The sequence below is a fragment of the Lissotriton vulgaris genome, chromosome 5 (genome assembly GCF_964263255.1).
Source record: "Lissotriton vulgaris chromosome 5, aLisVul1.2, whole genome shotgun sequence".
NCBI classification, from domain to species: Eukaryota; Metazoa; Chordata; class Amphibia; order Caudata; family Salamandridae; genus Lissotriton; species Lissotriton vulgaris.
This window is the reverse complement of record NC_141693.1, coordinates 34,080,353-34,106,467: the sequence shown is the minus strand read 5'-3', so window position 1 is coordinate 34,106,467 and position 26,115 is coordinate 34,080,353. Positions and strand designations below refer to the sequence as shown.

At 46.0% G+C, this 26,115-nt stretch overlaps 1 protein-coding gene across 1 annotated transcript in view; it reads left to right on the top strand.

Annotated features, from left to right (window-relative positions):
* The window catches only part of GNL1 (G protein nucleolar 1), a 154,291-nt gene that overhangs the window by 74,805 nt on the left and 53,371 nt on the right, over positions 1 to 26,115 (top strand). Inside the window, exons 6-7 of the mRNA XM_086920710.1 lie at positions 9,246 to 9,453; positions 23,126 to 23,221. Of these exons, the coding sequence (XP_086776836.1) occupies positions 9,246 to 9,453; positions 23,126 to 23,221 (304 nt within the window). The remainder of the gene's footprint in view (positions 1 to 9,245; positions 9,454 to 23,125; positions 23,222 to 26,115) is intronic.

The following is a 26,115-nucleotide window of genomic DNA, read 5'->3' as shown; positions in this document are numbered from 1 at the left end:
GACGAGAAGGGGAGAGGGGTTCAGAAGAGCAGGGAGACGAGAAGGGGAGAGGGGTTCTAAAGACTCATCGCCGTTTAGCATCTACCTAAACCGCCTGCCTCTAGTCCGCTATGTTCTATATATGCGAGTGGCCCCTGTACCTGCAACGCGACTGGGGGTGGGAACAGAGGAGCAGCATTGCCAATGCCGTTCTCATGGGTTCCTTATTATGTTCTATTCTTAGTAGGACAAACTAGTGTCATGTTTGTATACCAGGGACATATTGATTGCAGTGTTCATTGATTAATAAGTGAGTGGCTGCAGGTTGGTTATTTATATTGTATGCAGCACGTTTGCTTTCACGTGTACCTTGTGATATGTTAAGTGCTTTGTGAGACGGCAAGCTGCAGCGTAGTCATGTGCATTTATTAAGAATGTGCAGCGTACGCAGTTTGGCTGTTTGCTTGCAGAGCACCTGGAATATGGCACATGAAGCACAACAAAGAAGCTGGGGGAAGTAAGCACGGTAGCAAGCGGTTTAACTTTGAGTGCTAGTCTACAGTGAAGGGCTGGTAGTGTGCGTAGAAAAATAGCATGCAGTGAATAGGGGTTAATAATGTTTGTAACGAAAAGGAGGTACCCCCAACTGTTAATCCTAAATCGGGGCAATTTAATCACTTGTGAAAATATATTTAGGAGTAGAGAATTAAAATAATGGACCAACTCTTTTATAGTGTCTAAACAATCAAAGATTCTATCATGGCCAAAACTTCTTGTAATCCAGCGCGCGTTTCGGCTATCAGCCTTCATCAGGAAGCCATGAATAAGGTTCACGTAGTGACCTTGAAATGAATGTATGGGATGTTCACTATATTTTAATTCGCTAACGGTGGCCAACTTTGATGTACTACATCTGTGTTGAAGGTCAACACTAGATAGAGTATTTGAAACTACTTCCTCCAAGCCCCACAGTTGTAAATCAAACTATGCGTCCTTAAATCAGCTCGGTAAAGTTCATATTATAGATCTATGAATGGTGAAAGGATATTTGTCGGCGCTCTGTAGGTCAATATATATACCAACGGTGGAAACAGTTGTGGTCCTGATATGACACGTCACGTTATACATGGGGTCTGTGTGGGTCGGTCCGGATCCTCAATGGACAGATGCTCGGTAGCTGATTTAAGGACGCATAGTTTGATGTACAACTGTGGGGCATATTAACACGTCTCTCCTCGGGTGCTAGCTAATATGCATCCGCCCAGCCATTGCTGTGTTGACTGGAGCGGTTCAGAACTAAGATGGCCGCCTGTAAATGGCAACATCGGTGGCTATATTGTGTGTATGATTTATTGCGTGTTTGATACTGCGTTAGTATTAAACGGGGCTAATCCAGATTAGGAATGGTCAGATTAGGAAAAATATATATAGTTAGGAGGAACTGCGGATGTAATTTGCCAAATGACAACCACGTAATCCACATGTATGTCAGTCTCTATATATGTTGAGAGACGATGCACATACATATTAAATGTATTTATTAATGGCAGTCTGATCATTTAGGAATGTAAGTGGCTAGGCACATAATATTGGAAAAACCAATTCTCATGATATGTAGAATTTGTAACAGCAGGTCAGAGTTGATGCGTATGATAGTATGGTAGTTGTGGTGTGAAATGCCTACAGAGGTACACCTGTCATGCTTTCATCAAGTTTGTTATCCTAGACCCCAGGGGATGTTATCATTAAGACCTTGGGTGTCTGTGCGTAACTTAAAAGCCCAGCGTTGTTGCTTTTCCAGCAGCCTGTGTTCCAGGTTGTCAGGATGTTTGATGTGTTCCAACACTACCCATCTGAGATCATTGGGGGTGTGTTGATTCTCAATGAAAGGTGTCGTCATTTTTGTAGGGGCTCGCTTACACCTGATATTACTAGGGTGTTTCACTCTTCTGGTACTAACCCTCCTAGAGTTCAAACCCACATAGTGGAGGTTGCAACATATAAACGACCCCTGAGGTGTTACAATACGTAAATGAACGCAGTTTCCATGTCATGTTATTGAAGACCACTTTTTTCGGTTGGGGATGTTAGGTGGCACACACTGCAGTTATTGATTTAGGTGACAATGTCCCCATCACATGCTTTTCAATAGGAACATTTATGATTACCCATAGCTGCATTTTGTCTGTCAATAGTTTTTTTGCACAAAGGGAGTACTAGTTTTCATTCTGGTGTCTACAACGAGATCTTTTAGGTTTTTGTTACGTCCTATGTGCAAACATAGGATGAGGTAAAATGTCACTTTGTTCACTATTAACATTGAGAATATGCCACTGGGCGTTTATATTTTGGCGTATCTGCTCATTGAAGGCAGAATGTCTTGTGACACAGACCAATTTGGAGTTTTCTGCAGGGCAAGTGGTCTGCAACAAATGGTCTCTGTCATAAAAACAGGCCCTTTTATATGCTTCCCGGACCAGTCTTCTCTGATAGCCTTGATTAATACATTTGACTTTCATAGCCACTGCTCTAAGGTCGTAGTCTTTGAGGTTGGTACAATTACGTCTCAGACGTAAAAATTGGCCCATAGGTATTCTTTCTGTCTGACTCTTAGGGTGATAACTACTGAAGTGTAATTTGCAGTGTACGTGCCTGCTCACAAGCTGGTGGCATTCCTCGCTCACCTGTGGCGCAGTCTACGTGCCTGCTCACGAGGTGGTGGTATTCCTCGCTCACCTGTGGTGCAGTCTACATGCCTGCTCATGAGGTGGTGGTATTCCTCGCTCACCTGTGGCGCAGTGTACGTGCCTGCTCACAAGCTGGTGGCATTCCTCGCTCACCTGTGGCGCAGTGTACGTGCCTGCTCACGAGGTGGTGGTATTCCTCGCTCACCTGTGGCACAGTGTATGTGCCTGCTCACGAGGTGGTGGTATTCCTCGCTCACCTGTGGCGCAGTGTACGTGCCTTCTCACAAGGTGGTGGTATTCCTCGCTCACCTGTGGCACAGTGTACGTGCCTGCTCACGAGGTGGTGGTATTCCTCGCTCACCTGTGGTGCAGTCTACGTGCCTGCTCACGAGGTGGTGGTATTCCTCGCTCACCTGTGGCGCAGTGTACGTGCCTGCTCACGAGGTGGTGGTATTCCTCGCTCACCTGTGGTGCAGTGTACGTGTCTGCTCACGAGGTGGTGGTATCCCTCGCTCACCTGTGGCGCAGTGTATATGCCTGCTCACAAGGTGGTGGTATTCCTCGCTCACCTGTGGCGCAGTGTACGTGCCTGCTCACGAGGTGGTGGTATTCCTCGCTCACCTGTGGTGCAGTTTACGTGCCTGCTCACGAGGTGGTGGTATTCCTCGCTCACCCGTGGCGCAGTGTACGTGCCTGCTCACGAGGTGGTGGTATTCCTCGCTCACCTGTGGTGCAGTGTACGTGTCTGCTCACGAGGTGGTGGTATCCCTCGCTCACCTGTGGCGCAGTGTATATGCCTGCTCACAAGGTGGTGGTATTCCTCGCTCACCTGTGGCGCAGTGTACGTGCCTGCTCACGAGGTGGTGGTATTCCTCGCTCACCTGTGGTGCAGTCTACGTGCCTGCTCACGAGGTGGTGGTATTCCTCCCTCACCTGTGGCGCAGTGTATATGCCTGCTCACAAGGTGGTGATATTCCTCGCTCACCTGTGGTGCAGTCTACGTGCCTGCTCACAAGGTGGTATCCCTCGCTCACCTGTGGCGCAGTGTATATGCCTGCTCACAAGGTGGTGGTATTCCTCGCTCACCTGTGGTGCAGTCTACGTGCCTGCTCACGAGGTGGTGGTATTCCTCGCTCACCTGTGGCGCAGTGTACGTGTCTGCTCACGAGGTGGTGGTATCCCTCGCTCACCTGTGGCGCAGTGTATATGCCTGCTCACAAGGTGGTGGTATTCCTCGCTCACCTGTGGCGCAGTGTACATGCCTGCTCACAAGGTGGTGGTATTCCTCGCTCACCTGTGGCGCAGTGTACATGCCTGCTCACAAGGTGGTGGTATTCCTTGTTCACCTGTGGCGCAGGTTTACGTGCCTGCTCACAAGGTGGTGGTATTCCTCGCTCACCTGTGGCGCAGTGTACGTGCCTGCTCACGAGGTGGTGGTATTCCTCGCTCACCTGTGGTGCAGTCTACGTGCCTGCTCACGAGGTGGTGGTATTCCTCACTCACCTGTGGTGCAGTGTACATGCCTGCTCACAAGGTGGTGGTATTCCTTGTTCACCTGTGGCGCAGGTTTACGTGCCTGCTCACAAGGTGGTGGCATTGCTCGCTCACCTGTGGCGCAGTGTACATGCCTGCTCACGAGGTGGTGGTATTCCTCGCTCACCTGTGGTGCAGTCTACGTGCCTGCTCACAAGGTGGTGGTATTCCTTGTTCACCTGTGGCGCAGGTTTACGTGCCTGCTCATCAGGTGTCCGTATTCCCTGCTGATTAAGAGTGCACATGTAAGGCTCTCGGGTGTGAATTTTTTGTAAGACCAGATCTCTGCAAGCAATCTGTAGAAGTGCGATGGCAGCTAAGACAGCTTATTTCTAAATTTCAAGAAAAAGGAGCGCAGGCATACTTAATGTTTCCTGCTAAACTTAAGGTTATTTACAAGGAATGCACAAGATTTTTTATGACTGACATTGCAGCTAAAGAATTTTTGATGACTCTGGAAATGCAGAGATATTGAGTACGAATTGTTGCAAGTTTATTTGAGATTTGCATAAAGAGAGCGAAGAAGTTGATAGCTCTTGCATAGGTATAAGGTTGCTCAGGAGGTTTCATCAGAACAGGGGGATTAAGTATGGTAAGAATTAAGTAGATAAAGCTCTGTGGGGGGACGGCAGGGGGTTTGGGGGCAAACTCGCATCACAGGACCATAAGTCCTAAAGCTTCTGCTAAGGGAGAAGGGCAGGGTGGGAGAGGGTGGGCGAGTCTGAAGAGGGGGGTTGGGTGGGGAAAGGGGTCACGGGGGGTGTAAAAAAGGGGGAAAAAGAGTTCAAAGCAAAATACAGGGGGAATATGTGGATAAAAGCTTACAAGAAAAGAATGGTTGTGCAGCATTTATTATTGTGTTTTTTTGTGATTTTGGATGGGAGGGTGATAGACAGATTGTGGCAGTTATGGGCTTACAAGTACAACTACAATTACAATGGCGAATAAAGGGTTAAGAATTTGCTCAATGAATGTGTCTGGGCTGAATAACTCGATAAAAAGACAAAAAATTGCCGCAGAATTGAAATATATCCAACCTGACATAGTGTGCATACAGGAAACACACATTCCATGGTCAAAAAGAGGGGTGTTAAAAGATCTGAGCTTTACATTAGTTGCTGCCTCTGGACAGACCAGTATGATAAGGGGGGTAGCTATATTAATGAAAGATAACACTATAATTATCGGTCGGAAAGTTGTGGATAGAAATGGGCGTTGGGCCATTGCAGAGTGTAGGAGTGAGGGCGGCTGTTAACTTTAGGTACTGTTTATGGAGCAAATTTGGACGACCTCGCTCCTTTGGATGAAATGAATTTGGAGCTAGTTAATTTTTCAAAACCGATAGTGATCTGTGGGGATATGAATATAAATTTGTCGTATAATGCAATACAGGATGGGTATGGTAATTATAAAGGTTGAAAACCAAGAGTGTATAAAGCCCTTGCTAATTTACTACAAGAACAAGGCCTAATTGATGTATGGGGAAAGCTTTGTGGGGGGATAATGGGTTTACTTTCTATTCACATCCCCATAAAAAAATTAGTTAGATTAGATTATTTTTTCGCCCCAGAAAACTTGTTGGAAGGTGCTAAAATCAGAACTTATCCTAGAATCACTTATGATCATTCTCCGATAACGATTGAAATACAGAGGCGAGAGAAGAGGCTAACACCCTCTATTTTTTCTTATGATCGGAAATTGGGACTGAATGAAGAATTTAATACACATGTGAAAAGTTGGATTCGATCTTTCTTTATTAACAATCAGGGTACGGCTAATATTGGTATAGTGTGGGACACTTTCAAAGCGGGGTTCCGGGGAGAGTGCATTAGTTTCTCATCTTGGCAGCAAAAGAAATTTAAAAAAGAACTTGATAAACTATATGAATTGTTGGCAAATGCAGAGGTCCTTCTAACGAGGGAAGTTGTCCATGATAGAAAGGAGCTTTGGGAGGTTGAAAATGGGGTTGCAAAGGCTAGAGCTAATATTCTCGGTTTTTGGGATACAGAAATTGCAAGGAGATTTTTAACCTCTAAAATGCAAAGTTACGAATTTGGGGAAAAAATTGGTAAAAGACTAGCGGTAATATTGCGAATGAAGCAGTCTGCTCAGAACATTAACTCAATGAAAGATTCTCAGGGTGTATCTCACTCAGAGCCGGAACACATTCTTAGTATATTTCAAAATTTTTATGCTGAACTTTATTCGAAGGTTGAAAGTTCAGATGCAACTACTCAATGGAGTGCCAGATTGGATATAGGGCTGAAAATTTTAGATCCTTTAATTGCAGATGAATTGGATCTACCAATAACGATGGTAGAGCTAGAAATGGCAGTGAAGAGCTTAGCAGTTGGTAAGGCTGCTGGCCCAGATAGAATACCTGCGGAAGTATATAAACAATTTTTTAATACTTTAAAGGATGAATTGCTGTATGTAATGCTGGAAGCACAGCAGGGAAACCCACCTAACACGTGGTCTGATGCGACTATTGCGTTTTTTTGCAAAAAAGGTAAACCTGCGGATAATGTGGGATCCTATCGACCAATATCTTTATTGAACGTTGATAATAAGATTTATTCAAAGATTTTGGCCAATCGATTATCTAAGGTTGTAACATCTTTAGTTTCTCGACAACAGCACGGTTTTATACCGAAAAGAGGAACTGTGGATCACATAAATGAAGTTATTACGTTGTTTGACTTCGCGGCAGTAAATCAGAAATTAGCGCTTTTTCTGTTAGACGCAGAAAAAGCGTTTGATTGTGTGTGCTGGGATTATTTATGGAGATTAATGTCCAAAATGGGATTCGGTCAGAAATATATAAGGCAATTAAATTTTTATATTTTAAACCAACTGCCAAAATCTCTGTTTTAGGAGCTCTCTCTAAGTCTTTAAACATCACTAGAGGGACTCGCCAAGGTTGTCCCTGCTCCCCGTTATTATTTGCTTTGTATATTAATCCTTTTGTACAACAATTAAATCAAAATCCTCTAATTCCCCCCTTTATAGTATCTGATTTTGCTTTTTCTGTCTTCGCTTACGCGGATGATATTGCAGTGGTTACTGTCAATCCAGATACTGCCATTTTAGAGATTGAGAGGCTTGCAAAAGATTTTGGAATTACAACAGGCTATAAGCTTAATGAATCAAAAACCCAGATTCTATGTTCGGAAGCCCTAATTTGGGAAGACGAGAGGGTGGTGAAGGATGTTACGTACCTCGGGATATTGATTAAGACTAATATGACAGAACTGATTGACTCTAACTGGAACTCTGTATATGATAAAATTAAGATTTCACTTGAGAGATGGGAATGATTATATTTGACTATTATTGGACGCACTAACATTATAAAGATGAATGTTTTACCTAAAGTGTTATATCTGTTTAGGTAAATACCTTTGGAATTCCCAAAATCTAAGATACAGGCTTTGCAATCTCTATGTGGGAAATTCATCTGGAGTCCCGGGAAACCGAGACGGGCTATGAAACATATGATGCTACCAACTGAAAGGGGAGGGTTAGGGGTACCAGATTTTTTTCTTTATTATATAGTTAGTTTTCTATTAAAAATGAGAATATTGATTACAGGAGAGTCAACTGAGCATATGTATAACCACCCATCAATATTTGAAATCTTGTTGGGGGCCTTTTGTGAAGCAGAGTTGTTTTATTGAAATTGATGGCAGTTATTATAAGCGAACCCGATTTAAGGTATTAATGGGAGCTTATAAGGCGTGGAGATGGTTAATTCGAACAATTGCAATTGGGAAGCTTTCGTATTATACTCCTTTTTGCGCATCAAGATTACTGCCTAGCATATTTTTGGATGGAATGGCTTTAAAGTGGCAAAAAAAAGGGGTTAAAAGGCTGGGTGACATGTGCATGGTGGATGGCAAGTGTAAATCTTTTGTGGAATTATCTGATCAGTTTGATTTACCCAGAAGCTTTTTTTAAAAATTTGTACAAATTCGGGATTTTTTCAACAGACAAAAGTTAATTTTACATAAGCACCAAGTTATCGAGGGGGTTGGTGGACAGGTGAAAATTGGTACTTTGTATAGAATGCTTGTAGAAGAGAAGGTGGACGATCTTGAGAAATTTAGGGTAAAATGGTTCAATAGTCTAGGGGATACAGAAGTAGTTGTGGAAGATCTTATCTTGTTGTCTAAAGAAGCTTTAATGTTGGCTAATTTCAAAGCACAATTCTTCAAAGCCCTGTTTGATTTATATTATACACCTGAACGTATGTCCAAATGGGGGGAGAGCTTTGATGGAAAATGTTTCCGGTGCAAATCTGATCATGCAGACAGTATACACATTTTTTTTTCTTGTCCTAGATTGGCCGGATTCTTAGAAGATATTGAAAAATGTATGTCTTTAGTGCTTAATTTTCGCCTGTCGATTACCCCTTCGATGTTGGTGTTGGGGAAAATTCCTAATGATAATCCTGCTGATAGATTATATAGTTTTCGCCATTTTCTTTTCTTTACTATGACTGTTGCACGAATGTGTATTGCTACAGAGTGGCTACAGGAAAAGCCACCGTTATTTCAACAATGGCGAGCACGAATGTATAGCTTATATAAATTGGAGTGGGGTCTTTTTTCAGCTTCTGGGTCTTGGAGAAAGAAAAAAATGGGTTTGAAAATCTGGGGGGCTTTCTCAGATTATTATGAAGATTGAGTATGCTATGAGATTTGAATTGTATTTATATATTTATTGAAATCTTTTTCTGTGCACATGTATAACTGAGCTTATGGTTTCGCTGTTTTGGATGGATTAAGCCATTCTTTATATGTATTGGTTGCTTTATCTTTTTTTTGTATTTTTTTGTTTTCTCTTCCTTGGTATTGTGGTACTATTTTATTTATTCTTGATGTTGTATTTATGCTGTGAACCAATAAAATGTACAAGGTGAGTATCCTGGTATTTCCCCTAGACTCCACTAAATACGTATGGCTGGGTTATCTGATGGCGTCCAGAGTAGTGTAAATTAAACTGTGCGGAATCGTGCATCTGTCTGACTTCCACCATTCTCCCCAGGTGATCCACTTCTCCCCTGCGCTGTATGACTTTGTGACCCGCGACATGAAGAAGAACATCGTTCTGGTGCTGAACAAGATTGACTTGGCACCACCGGCTCTCGTGGTTGCCTGGAAGCACTACTTCCAGGTCAAGTTCCCGGAAGTGCACATCGCCTGCTTCACCTCCTTCCCCCAGCAAGGCACGCAGGATGCTGACCCCAGTACAGGTAAAGGCTCATTTGAAGTGTCTGCTGCCACTGTCTGAATTCAGGTAGGAGGGGGGGGGGGGTGAGGGGGTGGTCAGCTGCCCCTACATCTGCAGGCTGCATGTTCATATTGCGGCTCCAGTGTCAGTGTTTCATTGATTACTTCATGAGCGTCTACTGATCAGGTTATTAGTAATTCACTGTAAATCAAGCACATTGAGATGATTTTTGAGAATACAGGCTGGATAAAATCAACAACTTTATAACAAGGACTCCATTAATATTGGACTATTTTTTTTCATTTATCTCCAAAAATGGCCAACTTTCGTTTCACAACATAAACAATACCACATGGCTTCTCGAGGGCAAGAAATTATTTTACATGTTAATCCAAACTTTACTATATATAAATTATGTTTGCAAAATGAAAAATAAAGGATGAAAATAAGGATCTGATGGACTTCTAGCTGCAGATTCCATATTGGGTTTTTAATAAATCTTTGATTTAAAACAACAAGGAGCCGCCCAGGATGCAGGATTCACATCGCAATAACGTGGCGAATCCCAAGCGTATTGATTAATCATAAACGTTTTTCATATAGTAACAGATGCCATACCTTTAAATTCCCAGGCGTCCCACTGGATCCGTAAACTTTTGCGTGAGCAGTACCCCTGCGTCCCGTCGGGTGACCACATTCGGCTCTGTGTGGGTCGCTGGCGTGGTTGGTGCCGGATGTGATGTTGCATTCACCGTTATAGGTGTCACCCAGGCGTGCGGATATCAGTTCTTTTCTACCCCTGTGTCACTTTTTGTCATTTTTTTTTTTTTAATTTTCTCAAAGATTATTTCCTTGTGTGTCGCGGGATGACCTCTAGAAAGGTAGGGTTAATGTCGTGTGGTGCCTGTCACCGCTCGACGTTGGTTACCGACCCGCACTTTTGTGTGCTGACGCAACCACAACTTGAATTTGAGCTCCGACTGCCGGGCATTTAGTTTAAAGTTTAGTTTAAAAGAGCTTGTAAAGCGCCTGGTGACGCCTCCCGGCGTGTCCCCGCGCTGTGGAGAGAGTGAGAATTGTGGAGAGAGGAGCCTATCACAGATTATAGAGGCAAGTTTTCAATTTCTTCCTAAAGGAGGACTCATTACCCTCTAATCTGGTGTCCAGAGGCAGGAGGTTCCAGTGCTTCGCTGCCATCGTACGGAAGGATCTGCCTCCCATTCTGGCCTTTTTAGGACGGGTAATTCTGAGCAGACCTGTCCCCTGGGATCTGAGGGTTCTGTTGGGTTCGTATAGAGAAGCCAGGTCCGCCATATAGGCAGGTGCCTTATTATGGATGATCTTGTGACACCATAACAGGGCTTTAAAAATGATCCTCTTCTTGATTGGCAACCAATGGAGAGTTGCCAACGAGGGTCGTGAGGGAGCTCTACGGGGCAGTCTTAATACTAGGCGAGCTGCCGAGTTTTGTAGGACCTGTAATTTTTTTATATTTTTCTCTGAAGTGCCCAAGAGTAATACATTCCCGTAATCAATCCGGGAAGTTATAAGTGCCTGCGTCATAGTCCGTCTGGAGCTGAGAGGCAACAAGTCAAGAGTGCGGTTGAGTGTCTTCATCACTCCGAAGCACTTACCTACAGTTCTCTTTATATGGCTATCAAAAGATAGCTTATTGTCCACCCAGACACCTAGATTCTTTGCCTCCCGACTAGGAGGGGGCAGGGGACCCAAGCAGGTGGGCCACCATTCTTTGGTCCAATTGGTCTCATTGCCTCCAATGATGATGACCTCCGTTTTGGTTCCGTTCAGTTTTAAACAGTGCTCTGTCATCCAAGAGGCCAGCCTGCTCATACAGTTATTAAAGTTGTCCGCTTCCCTGGCGGGGGCTTGCGTCAGAGATATTAAGAGTTGCGTATCGTCGGCGTAAGAGACAAGCTCCATGCCGAACGATTGCACCACCTCCGCCAGGGGGGCCATGTATAGATTAAACAGGGTGGGACTCAGGGCAGAGCCCTGAGGCACCCCCTGTTCAAGCAACACGCTGTCTGAGAGGGACGTCCCTCTTTGGACTTGGAAGCTTCTATCGATCAGAAAAGCTTTCAGCCAACCCAGTGCCTTGTTGGTTACTCCGGCTTTGTTTAGACACTGTAGCAAGATGGAATGTGCTACAGTGTCAAACGCGGCACTGAGGTCAAGCATGACGAGGGCCATGGTCTTGCCCTCGTCTGCTCCCTCTCGTAGGGTTTCAGTGGCCCTAAGAAGAGCCGTTTCCGTTGAAAAGTTGGATCTGAAACCCGACTGGGATTTATGGAAGACATCATGTTCTTCAAGGTGTTCCATGAGTTGGATGTTAGCAATCTTCTCGGCTAACTTAGCTAAATAAGGTAGCAGAGAAATTGGCCGGAGGTTATCCATAATGTCTTGGCTGACATTCGGCATTGGCACTGAAGGCTTTGCGGGAGTGGTCTTTAAAGCTGGTACGGTAAAAATAACCAAATGGTTGTAATAGATTGTAAATGGATATCATTTGTTACCTTACACACAGCATTACGGTACCAGAGTAGAATCTGCGTACTGAAAACAGGGGAATGTATTGCCCCATTAATTAAACTGTATTAAAGAACATTTGCATTCATCTTATACGTAAGGAAACTAAGATTATGCTTTTTCATACTCATACTTTGTGTTCGGCACACAGGTTAAACCAGTAATTTCAGAGGTTTTTGTTTCTAGTATTAATCAGCTCAAATGATGACGTAACCTGAGATTTTTTTGCTACTGTCTGGATATCACGCAGTAGATTCCTCACGTGAAGGTTGCACGGCTACAGCATGCAATCGGAATTAAGAATAGTGCTATGATAGTAACTTCAACATATCATTGGTTATCCACCCCTTCTTGCCGGTTGCAGAACAGTTAGATATTGTTTTGTGCTCTTAGAGACTAGAGCGCTTCTAAAATCTGTTTGTTTGATCAGGTCCACTAAAATAGGAATTGCATTACTCGGTCTGTGGCATCGAACGGTCTTTTGAAATGGGAACAAATTTGAAATTACATTTGAAATTTAAAAAAATATTTGGAGCTGGCGAACACATCTTACCTTATTTCCACTGATATGATCATCCTGATGTGTGGAAGTCAGTGCACACATTTTTAAAGCACTACTAACATTATGTTCGAGGCACATGAGCTGTAGATCATAAGCGTTAGCATAGATCGCCATCTGGTGTTGGGCCTGGATGTTTGCAATTTGTTTTTCTTCGAAGAAGTCTTTGTAGTCATGAGGCAGGCGACTTCTCCTTTTGGTGATAGTGCGCCTGGGCATCGACTCCATCCTTAGATAGTTTTTTTCCCCTATCTGGTTCAGATCTGTATTGCTGTGCTCCGGTATCGTTTTCGAACCCCTTCGACGCACAGACCTCCAAGAATATATCTCCTTGCAGAACATCTCCCAGGAGTAAACAATCAAATTGCAGATCTGCTCAGTCGTCAAAGATAACAGATCCACAAATGGGAACTACACGCTGAAGTTCTTCTCTGATTTTTCCAAATGTGGGGCTACCCAGACAGATCTGTTCGCCACACGCCTCAACGCAAAATGCCCAAACTTCGCGTCCAGGTATCGCCACCCATTTTCCAAAGGCAATGAGCTAGGGATTAATTGGTCAGTAATATTTGCCTACGCTTTTCAACCGCTCCCACTAATTCCATTAGTGGTTCAGAAGCTCACACAGCATTCCCTCAGAATGAACCTAGTTGCTCCCACATGGGCTCGACAACCATTGTTCACAACCCTGTTGGAACGATCAGTAATTCCTCATCAAAAACTGCACCTCTCACACAAGCTTCTCACCCAGAACCATGGAGGGAGGAGGCATCCAGATCCCAGTCAACTCAACCATGCGATCTGGCACCTGAAATCATAGGTTTGGCTACCTTAATCTCCAGCCAGACTGTATGAGCGTCATTAGAGAGGCTAGGCGCCCTACAACAAGCGCATGCTACGCAGCAAAGTGGAAAGGATGTGTAGTTTATTGTAATAACAATCAAATCAATCTGCTTGGTGCTTCAATTCAAAACATCCCTTGCTATCGGCTACACCTACAAGGGGCTAACGTAGCATATACATCAATAAGGCGGCGTCTTGCTGCAATAGCGGTTTGCCTACAAAACAGACAACACTTGTCCTTGTTTTGTGTACCCGCTATCAAAGCATTTATGGAAGGACTCAAAAGAATCATTCCTCCTAGACTTCCATCCGTGGAATCTTAATATAGTCCTTACAAGACTCATGGCCCACCCTTTGAGCCGTTGCACAAATGCGAACTACAGTTTCTGACTTGGAAGGTAGCCTTCCTCCTATCCATCACATCTCTCAGAAGAGTTGGTGAGCTCTAGACACTAACCATATAAGAACCATTTTTACAAATTCACCACAATAAAGTGGTTCTTAGGACTAACTCAAAATTTCTGCTCAACGTCGTTTCTGCTTTTCATCTCAACCAGTCTGTTGAGTTGCCTGTGTTTTTTTTCTCAACTAGACTCCGTAGCAGAACGTGCTCTTCACACACTAGATGTTAAAAGAGCACTCCTTTATTACTGTGGCGGGTTAACCGAGGAATCGGGAAGAGGCTGCAAACGTTGTTTAGGTAATGCAGGTTTTATTTTCATGTACAACTTTTTGTGACAAAATGTCAGTCTTTCTTTGGCAAATTCGGCGGGATCCGTGATGACTCCGCTGGTGTTTCTCTGTTGGTGGCTAGATAGGGGCTTCCCTCTCTCGTGGTGACCGTAAAGAAACACAAAAGAACAGGACCGTTTTAGTGGGACGTCCTCTTACTGTTATAATCCCATGGGGAACCAGAAAGTAATGGGACACCGCTGACTTGTGCTCGGCTAGCTCGTTTGTGGAGGAATCGTGGGGAAATGTGTCAGAAGGAAGGGGAAAGACAGGGGGACACAGGGAATGGGGAAGAGCTCCGGAGAGTGTACCCTTCTCTATCGCGGCACCACACTCCGCCTCCCGACCCAGCTCGAAAGCTTCTCCCGTACCTGTCTTAGCCACACTCCTCCCTCGGGAGTGTGGCAGGGCGCAGCACGAAATCGTTGGCCTCCTGGTTCGTCTGCTTCTCCGCCAAGCTCGTCTGCTTCTCTGCCTAGACTTAGACAACGCCGTCCTTCCCTCGCGTCCTCTCCCGGGCTCCGTGTCTCTTCTCCTTTGGTGACGTCACACGCTGTCTGTGTGGGTTCCGGGTTTTTCTCCAATCCAGCGAAGCTGACGTCACGGTGGGTTGAATCTCCCTCTGGTTCCTGCGCCCAGTTAAAGGCACCGCTTGCGTTCTCTTCTGACAAGCTTTGCCAAGGGTCCTGTTCGTCCTGAAGGGAAGGAGGTGGGGAAACGGAATTAGTGAGTCGCCACCATTCCACCTCTTGTTTGTCCCCTTGTACGAGGTGCTCCGTGTTACAATTACATTGAAAGAACCAAAACTTTAAGGAAAACTAAACAACAATTTGTTGCCTTTTCCCCACCACATAAAGGCAATCCCATTTCAAAAGCAGGTATTGCACGGTGAATAGTTAAGTGCATCCAAATATGCTACCTTAAAGCTAAATGCCCCTTAACAATTCCCCCTAGAGCGTACTCCACACGCGAGCTAGGGGCTTCTATGGCATTCTTAGGGAACACACCCTTGGATGACATCTTTAAGGCTGCAACATGGTCAACACCTCATACATTCACCAAACACTATTGTGTAGATGTGTTTGCAAAACAACAAGCTGGTGTGGGCCAGGCAGTTTTAAGAACACTATTTCAAAGCACTGAAACGGATACAGGTTGGTCACCATTTGGGAGATAACTGCTGCATAGTCTATGCTAACGCTTCTGATCTACAGCTCACGTGCCTTGAACGGAAAATGCTACTTACCCAGTATGCATCTGTTCTTGGCATATAGAGCTGTAGAGTCGTATGCGCCACCCGCCTCGCCCGGGTACCTTTATCTGCTGCAGTATTCTCTTACTTAGATACATTTTACATGCACATCTCTTTACTACTCTTACTAACTCAATCACAAACCCTTACGGCAAAACAATCTAAGGATGAAGTTGAGGCCCATGCGCACTATCAACAAAAGGAGGAGTCACCTGCCTCGTGACTACAAAGACTTATTCGAAGAAAAACAAAGTGCAAACATCCAAGCCCAGCACCGGATGGCGATCTATGCTAACTCGTAAGAATCTACAGCTTTATATGCCAAGAGCAGATGCATACTGGGTAAGTAGCATTTTTCTTTTTTAGTTCTATGTGACCATCCCTTGTTAGTCCCAGGTGCTTCTTTGCTTAGTCCCTGGTTTACTGTTTATGTACCTTTCTTGGCTTGGCCTTGTACCTGGGTGCAGTCTCTCCGTGTTTGTTACGTTGCTGCCAGTCTAGAGCTTATAACATTCATTCCCAGGATGGTCAGTCCGGTGCCGGCACTGGACGGAGATGCATGGGCTGACACTGAACGAGGGAAAACTACCCAAAGAATTTGTTTTGCTCATAATAAACTTCTAGAAACATCGTTCAGGATTTCTTGGAAATGTTCTTTCTTATTCTCAAGAGCTGCATAATAAACCTGTTATTATTTTGATACTCTAGTTTAATGTTCATGGCTATCAAAGAAGATAGTACGATGCAGAAGAAATGTTTACTTGTTTGTAGTCTGATTCCTGCATCATAGAAATCTTAATTATATAATAAACTGCTCACCCACTTCCCACTGGGTCATCTTGGGTGTTCAGACCTACATTTCATTCCTATAGTCCTTCTTTTCAAAGCGTGCCGTGGTGTAGGATGCCAGTCAGAGAAGTGCTGTGCTCGGCATCATTTCTAATGAATGTGACCCTCTTCCTCCTTCTCTTCCTCACCACTGAGACGTGAGGCTTCAAGCTTTCGGATCCGAGAGCTCCTGCATTGACCTTTCATAGATAGACACGTAAGCCTCCCCTTTTAGGACCCTTTCTCCGAGGATGCTTTTCCTGCTGTTGTGGCCTCTGGTGCATGGAGCTCTAAGCACGTCCAGCTCACTGGCTGGAGTTTGGGTCAAGCTAAAGAGGTTGTGGTGCTACTAATGAGACCACAGTGTAACTGCTGGAAAACTAGTTACAGGTAAGTAACTGTGAGACACGGCACAGTCACCCTTGTAACAACTCTCCCCCTCAGTACTCCGCCTCATCTTAGGATTCGTCCTGATGCTGGAACCATCAGCCCAGGTTCACCTTCCTTGGCCTTCTGCTGACCGTTGTAAGTCCTGTCCCATTGGTAATGATGGATGTCGCTCCTCCTGTGACTTCAAAGCCCTCGCGCATGGCCTGCAGGAGCTGGCGCAGTGGACCCTGTTTGTCAGTGAGATACAAGAGCTGGCACAGTGGACCCTGGTTTGTCAGTGAGATACAAGAGCTGGCACAGTGGACCCTGGTTTGTCAGTGAGATACAAGAGCTGGCACCATGGACCTTCATACGTCACTGGGATACAAGAGCTGGTACAGTGGTCCCTTGTATGTCAGTGAGATAGGTGATGTAGGTGAGCTACTGTATGGTATTGTCTTTCTCTGTGGTACCGTCGATGCCAGTATCTATGATGAGGGCTTAAATTCTCAGCCGTGGCTCCAAAAGCTTCTCTCGCGGCGCAGTGTGTGGCACTATCGATGCTATCTGTACAAGGCCCCCGATACAAACCTCCTCGTCTGCCAAGACAAACCGGATTTATTTCCTGTGACTTTAGGGTGCTGCTTTGTGGCTGACCAGAAGCCGCATAGAGCGTCTGATGATGATTGAGATTTATAAAGCGCATGCATACTCCAAGGGGTGTCCCAGTGCTCAATGTAGGCCGCTTGCTGTAGTGCACCTCCACTGGTCTCCAGTGACTGCTAAGGTCACTGGAGGAAGAACACAGGGAGGTCTCGGAATGATCAAGCACCAGGTGACACAGCATCGAAATGTCGTTGAGGGAACTTTGGTACCAACATTCAAGCAGTGAAGGTCAAAGATCGGAAGGGCGCAGTTGTGTGCGAAGACTTGCCGGGGGTGTTCCGCTGTCCTTGTACGCTTCGGAAGAGGGGGCTCAACCGTGAAATAAACTGACTGGGAACATGCAGACCCACGTCCAGGGACCCAGGGATGGCATGGGTTTGCAGGGACTCCAGTTTACTGGAAATGCTCTGTTGTGTATGACTCTCTCCCATTCTCTTGGCATTTGTGATTACTGCTTCACTTTGTTTTTTGACATTGCCTGACACTGGGAACATCAAAACCGATAAAGGACTTGACTTCCCCACCCTCACCACCTTACCAGCAAAATAGAAACTGGACTTACTTGCTCAGCCCCTGATAGAAAGCGAAAGTGGACAACACCCCCTCTCTCAACTCATGTAAACAGACAGTGGACTACATAGCTATTCTCTATCTCTCCTAATGAGTCCGCCATCTTAGACTAGTCACCCCTCACTATTTAACCATGCCCACTTTTTAAATTGAACCACCCTCACCCTAATCGCAAATACAGTAGCCCTGATTCAACACTGTCGTCAGCCAGCTGGATGTCTTAGCCTACATTACAACACCCTCCCCTCACACCTACACCACAGTTCACAACATGGAACTCACAGGCATGCACACTTACAAAATCAGTATCCCCCCCCCCCCCCCCCCCCCCGAGCTCTTTAAAAAATCCGCCAAACGCTTTAAACACAACTTGTTGAAGTCCCATCCAGAAACCCCCTTTGCGGACCCTTACTTCTCTCTACACAATGGGGTCAAGACCACCGATATCATTTTCTTCACTGAACGTAGAGCGCAATGTAGGAAAGCCTTCCTAACTTTACTCACGATCTTCGCCACTAGGAAGTCCGCTCATGGCCTAGCGCTTTCCATTGCTCCATCCCAACTCTTCCCAGCGACGGCATCCATCACTATTTATGACAACGGTACTATCCTCACTCAATCCAGGGACCGGAGCCTAAACCTGTTCGATAACTTGTTTCCCACTTTCAAAGAACATGTCTCCAATCCTTCGACTCCTGCCTAACTGACCTCCACTCCTAGCACCCAAGACACCACAGCGCTATCCCACTTAGCCAACTGCCCACCTCCAACCTCACTGCCAGCTAGGTACTCAGAACCTCATGCCTCCCTCCACCCCACTACCCCACCCCACAACAAGACCTTTCCCACTCCGACCCGGAGTCCCACTCCCACACCTCCACCCCCCCACCCCTAGTCATTCCACCATCCCTCCCCCTACCACTAGTCCCCTCAACTCCCCCACCATCCCTCCATCTACCCTAGCACCGCATCATACCGACACACCCCTCCTCCCTTACCCCAGTATTCTAGACACACACTCACCTGCTATAGTAAACTCACCTTCTCCATTTCCAGGCAGAGGTCACTCCTCTTGTTACAACGCCCCCACCCCCACTCCCCCTCCCCCTTCCTTTTCCCATACACCTTCCCTACTACTGCCAGCTAGGCACTCAGAACCTCACACCTCCCTCAACCCTACTCCCCCACCCCACTACAGGACCATTTCCCCTCCCACCACCTTCTCCCCTCCCACCCCTATTCCCCACTCCCACATCACCACCCCCGCCACCCCTAGTCCCCACTCCTCCCCCACCTTCCCTCCCCCTCCTACCACCAGTCCCCCCACCACCAGTCCCCCCCACCACCAGTCCCCCCACCACCAGTCCCCCCACCACCCCTCCCCCCACCCTCGCACCGCCTCATAACGACACACCCCTCCTCCCTCACTCCAGTATCTTGGACACTTACTAACCCTCTTTAGAAACCTCACCCTCTCCGTTTTCAGGCAGAGATCACTCCCCTTCTTACAACAGCCCTACCCCCACTCTCCCTCCCCTTTCCCATAGACCTTCCCTACGCCACTTGCTCACCTCATACTCTGAACCCCCCGATTGCAGCCACCCCCCCTATGCTCCCATCCCCAACACCACCACTCCTAACACCACTTTGGACAAGATTATGTCCACCCTTCTCCAAATCAAAGAGGATCTTCATACCTTAAGAGTTGTTCTCTAATCAACCCAGACACCCCTCACCCACTAGTACCCTGTCACCGAACAAGTCCCCCACCCATCCTACACACCCTCGCAAACAAAACTCTCCATACTGGACCTCAATCCACGCCCGTAATTCCGCCACCCGTCCTCGACGAACCATCAATCCACTCTCGGGGTACGACATTCTCTCCCTCCTATGCTGTTATGATCCCAGTCTCCTGACCAAAATAGCCACCACACACCTTCCCATCCCCACTATCCACTCCAACCCACATAGGTCCCCCACACATAACCATAGAGGTACTGTCCCCAATAACCTTAAAAAAGTCTCCCTCACTCTAGACCCCGCCTCCCTCGTCACCCCACGGCTCAAGTGCCCACTACTCAACTGCAGATCTGCCCCTAGACATGCTTCTGACATAGCTGACCTCAACGCACTGGACTTTGACCTGACCATTCTCACTGAAACCTGGTTAACAGAATCCTCATCGCCACTCGTTGACATTCTAGTACCCCCCAATTACCACATCATCAGATTGGATAGGACTGGCAAGACAGGCAGTCCTATCCAATCACATGCATTTATCGGAGCAACCTTTCAGTTACTAGAGCCACTTCCCCTATACTCTCCTCCTGTGAACACATCTGCCTCGACGTCAGTAGCGAGGGCAAACCAGTATGCTCTCTACATATCATTTACCACCCACCAGGGGACAACCTCCCCTTCACCCAACAACTCATGGATATGATCACAACTAACTCCGGTTGTCAAAACACTCAAATATTCCTTGGAGACTTCAACCTCCACTGGAATGATCACAATGACGCAGTAGTAAATAGTCTCAAAAACTTCCTCAGCGCTCTAGACTTCACCCAAATCTGCAACAGCCCCACTCATGACAAAGGCTCTATCCTTGATCTCATCATTTCCAAAGAGGAATCTACCCAACTTGGGTCAATCCAACCTTGTGACTGGTCTGACCACCACATTATCACATTCTTCATCAACGAAAATGTTAAACTCAACCCGGTTCAATCCACCAAACTTAAGGTCTGGAAAAGAGACCTGAAGAAACTCAACCCCAACTCATTACCTTCCCCCAGCTACAATCTTCTCCTACCCCCTACCGGTGTCTCAGACGTTCAGGGTCTCACCGACCACTACCTCAACTCAATGACCTCAATAATCAATGAGGTCGACCCCCTGCAACTTAAGAGAGTCTCCGCTAAGAACTCAAAACCATGGTACGATGGTATGCTTAACGAAGATAGACGAGCCATGAGACTGGCAGAACGCAACTGGAGATCAGCCCCCTCGGCTCTGCACCTTAAATCACTTAAGAAAAGGAGAAACGTCTACTTTAGGAAAATCAAACGCACGAAAGCAGATTTCTTTAGCCACCAGCTTGACCAAGCAAAAAAATGGCCCAAAAAACTGTTTGAGTTAATCAAAAGTCAATCCAAGGAACAACCTCAACAATCACATACCACGACTAGCACTCTGCCGTCATGTGAAGAATGCTCTACTTTCTTTAACCTAAAGACAGATAACATCAGGAACGATCTCCTCCATGATCTAAGCCTTTACTCCAGCCCCCTCCGCATAACACCCATTGAATCAAAAAACAATGCTACATGGTCGTCCTTTGACACCTACACAGAAGAAACGATAGGAAAAATGCTCAGTACCCTGAAACCCTCTAATCATCTCACGGACCCCCTACCTGCAAACGCTGTAAAGGACTTCATCCCACTGCTTCTCCCATTTTGGACCAAAATTATTAACAGCTCTCTTCAACAAGGACTCATCCCGGACTCCCTCAAAGTGGGACAAGTTTCGCCCATACTTAAGAAACCCACAGCAGACCCTACGGACCTAAATAACTACCGTCCTATTTCAAATAGTCCTATCCTGGCCAAATTGCCGGAAAAATGTGTACACCTACAATTGACAAAACACATTGATCAGTTTGACCTCCTCATCTCACACCAATCAGGCTTCCGAGCAGGACACAGCACGGAATCAGCCATGACACATATAATTGCTGACGCACTTCAAATCTTAGATCAGAACGATACCTGCCTCCTCATCCTACTCGACCTCTCATCAGCCTTTGACACCGTCGAACACGACAACTTACTCGAGTTGTTGAATATCAGAATGGGTCTGATCAGGGAGTGTACTCAAGTGGTTTACCTCCTTTCTGAATAACCGGACTCAGAAGTTCAAGATCAACAACACGATGTCCTCTCCCGTTCCTGTAACACTAGGTGTCCCACAAGGATCGTCCTTATCCCCAACATTGTTCAATCTAGTCATGGAGCCACTCACCACACTGCTGCAAGCATCGAATGTACAATTTCACATGTACGCAGACGACACTCAACTCAACCTCAAAATACAATTCCCTGAAGACATCAAACTACTCAACACAACGCTCAGGAGCATACAGACATGGCTGGCCGAGAATCATCTCCAACTTAACGCTCTAAAAACAGAATTCCTTCTAATAGCACCTCCCGCTAAAATTCCCATCACTCAGGCTTGGCTTAAACACCTAACCGCACTCAACGTCCAACCTACCATCGTGGACTCAGCGAAATCTTTAACCATTGACGCCAATCTCAATATGCAACATCATATCAGCAAGGCAACTAAGGGAGCTAATTTCCAAATCAATACTTTGAGGAAGCTGAAACCCTTCCTCCCAGCCAAGGACTTCCAAACCGCAGGACAAGCCCTAGTTATTCCGCGGATAGACTATGGAAGTTTCGCCCTCTGTGGTCTCCCCATACCAACAACCGCACCACTAAGAGCCTCTATGAACGCTGCAGCGAGACTTATCACTGGATCAAAAAAGCGCTCGCACATTTCTCCTGACTTGAAATCCCAGAACTGGCTGCATTACGAAGCTAGAATCCATCTGAAAATCGCCTGCATGACACACATGGCTATACACCACAACTCGCCCAGCTACCTCACTCAGTAATTGACAATCTCAGGCGGTTCAAGAGCCACAAGAAGCACACAAATTCTTCTTCTGAAACCACAAAGATTCCACAAGGAAAAAACTTATAAACGCTCCTTCTCAGGGATGGCACCCAGGATCTGGAATGCCCTCCCTCCAGAAACCAGACTTCTCTCCTCCACGGCATCTTTCAAAAAAGAAGTAAATCCGATCTACATGGCTAAATTCACCTGAATATAAGCTATGGAACTCTCGAGACCCCATCTTTCCTTTTACTACATGTCTGGACTGATCTACTATGTACCTTGTTACCTCACCATACTTTTCTCTCCACTGATAACCACCTGCTCCTCTTTGCACAAAACCTTTGTTAATCACTCTTGTTTTTTCTGATCCCATATATGTGTAAAGCGCTCTGATATCTGCAAGGATCTTGTTTGCGCTATATAAAACTTTCAAACTAAATAAACAAATTGTCATTTTTGCTCACTGAATGATGGTCTGTAATCCGCTTGTCTCTTTTTGTTTGCTTTACATTGAGTGCTCTTGGCTTCATATGTTTCGTTGTGATGATATCTACCGTTTTGTGCATCGATCTGATCTTGACCTCGCTGTGCTATTATTTAGGACCTATATTTTACTGTTGGTCCTTTTCATTTCAGTGTTCAAGAAAAGGCGAAAGAGGAGGAAGGGCTTTTGCACAGCTTTGGGACCCAAACAGCTGTTGCAGGCCTGTGAGGTCATCACAGCTGGAAAAGGTATGTGGGGGGCATCTCTGGGATATGCAGACAGCGTCGGAGTAAGCTTCGCTGGAGGGGCTTCTTTAATTATCCGATATTGCTCAAAGTTTGAGATTCACGCCCTCGAGCGCTAGGCTTGTGCTTTTGCCAAGGAAAGTAATGATAAAGACAGTTCGACAGAATGCTTAAATGTTCATTTTGCAATATAAAGTGTAACAGATACTTAGAATCTTCATTTGCGAGCCATGGAAAAAACAGTTGTGTGATGAGAAGGAGAAACAACGTCGGGCCTGCAGCGTATGCGTATGACTCTGATCTGCTGGTTTACTTAACATCCAGGCCAACCACATCCCTCTTAACTTCCATTCCCCCCCCCCCCACACCACATTTCCTCTGCTTTAATTTAGGCAGAAGCAGGCATAATCCCTACTTTATCAGGAGATCTAGAGAACAAATCTAGCATTTGTCATTCGGTCTCAAACTTCTGCGAGTGCCTGAGCAGAGGCTCTGGAATCCCCGTGAAGTGCAGTAATGCCGGCCCGCCAGCGCCTTATCCAGTTTAAGTATCTACATAGAGCCTATTACACCAGGCACAGACTGTGGCATGCTGGTTTAATCGCACCCCGCATTGTTTACGATGTGGGTGTATACAGGGTACTTTTCTGCACACAGTGTGGGCCTGTCCTACACTGTCGAGTTGTTAACATGTGTATCTGAGGTTCTGGGATGGGACGTTTCATCCTCCTCGAAATTAGCCATGCTACATATTAGGGAGGATCTGGGTGGGAACTGGTACAACCGTCCTCTTGTTTCTTGGCCTCACTTTGGCGAAAAGAGACATTGCCCGGGCCTGTAAGGATGAATCCCCGCCGCCGATTGGGGTATGGAGGAAGGGCTTAGACTTTTGTATTGACCACATCTCTCCAGCACTCAAAGAACTGAAATGGCTCCCGATTGACCAACAAGCCAACTTCCGCGCAGCTTGCCTCACATGTAAAGCCCTGCATACAGGCAAACCGGAATACCTGGCCTCCAAACTCAAAAGGGCGGGTCAGTCCAGGAACCTCAGAAGCTCCAACACACTACTACTCATCCCTCTGAAATCACAAACGCAAAACCTCAAATAAATCCTTTGCGGGGAATGCCCCCAGGATCTGGAACTCCATCCCCCCCCACATCAGAATGACCGCCTCCTTCCCGCAATTCAAATCGCTACTCAAAGCCCTCTTCCTTGAACACTCTGGTGCCTAAGGAGAACCCCACGTCTGACGGTCGGAGTCCGCTTCTCTCTGAACCCAGAGTCGGCTGACTCGCTCCTGATCTCCATCCCACACTGCGCTCATATTACTGTCGTACAGACTCTATTTCCTGCTTGCTGTTCTTGATTCCTGTTTTGCTATTTTCATTGGCTGCATATCTGTATGTGCTGTAAAGCGCTCTGATACCCTCGGGTCCAGCTAGCGCTATACAAAACTTCAATAATGGGCCTAGAAATCTCGGTTTTCAAAGCAAGGAGGTGCCACTCAGAAACACTTAAAAATTTGGAAAAGGTGGGCGAATTATAGAGGGATACATCTGTATTTCTTCTCGAGTGGCCTTCTGAGACCTCCGCTCTCTATATACACAAAATTGAATCCCCTTCATTAGCTCTGCACCCGGCTTCATCTTCTGGTTCAGTCTGATGTTGTCTTGTGGTCGTCCTGGAGGAGGTTTAGATCTGCAGATCGAGTATCTTTTGTGTTCCAGCGTCTTTGGTATGTTTGACAGCATCTTACATAGCATTCAATGTATCTGCATTCTCAGTTCCTGGAGGTTGTAAGCGGGCATGGGGTCAAGGTAGCTACCGCTATGGACTTCAAACCTCCAACCCTACCAACCCCTGTACCTTTTGTTTCATGCACTTGTTTTCTTCGGCTTGGAGTAAGCTATTTTTAGAGTGCAGCGTTCACCAAAGTTTTCTTGGTGCTGCCCTCTGACCTGTATGAGGTGTAATAAGAATGGTGATTCAAGAGTTTTCAGTGTCTCTCCATTATGAGCCATCCTCTTTGTAATGAACCTCTCCAGATCCCCACAGTTTCTCCTCGCTCCACTCAGAGCGTGGCTCGCAGCGTGCCGTCAGTGGTCACGTACCCTCAATGTCAAGCTGTGGGACCTCCAGTGACGCAACCACTCTCCGTGGTAGCTCGTGATGCTTGCTTTTGAAGAGCCGCATGGTCCTCTGTGGTCATCTCGGGCACCCCGCCACAATACTTTGTAGATGGGCCACGAGTTAAGGCCATTTAAACCCATGTTGCTTTATTTTTGTTAATGGACTTATTAAGCACCTTCATTCTAGGTGATGAGTGTTCTTCTATCGCCACCGCATTTCTGGTCCCATATGACTTAATTTTGCAGATTGAGCCCTCGAGACGGCCACCTGCAAGATCCCATGTTCGAGGGACCAAAAGCAGGTTCTGTAATGTCAGGATTCCTAAGGATCGAGGACTTTTGCTTGGAACTCATTCAACTCGATGAGCTCCTACCTTTTGCTCCTCCGGTGTTACTGGCCTCTTTTTCTACACGTTCCCATATCCAGCTTTTCCTTCAGTAAATCGGAGGCAATCCTGCCTCACCTATCCGGTCACCGTGCCCTTCTTCCATTTTCCCCCTCTTGCAGGATAATCCTACAGGGGCCACAGGGAGAATTGCTCATCCCTCCCTGCAAACTACCCGCTTTCACATCTGCTTCACGAGAAGATACCTGCGCCTCGCCTCATAACTGCTGCTGCCAAAAAATCAACAAGACAGATATAACTTAAAAGTAACTAAACACCCTAGCACTAAACGAGCCCGCTAACAGTAATGCAAATGATTGCAACTGAACAACCTAGCACAGAACGAGTCAGCTAACAATGATTCTAATCCTTGCCAGG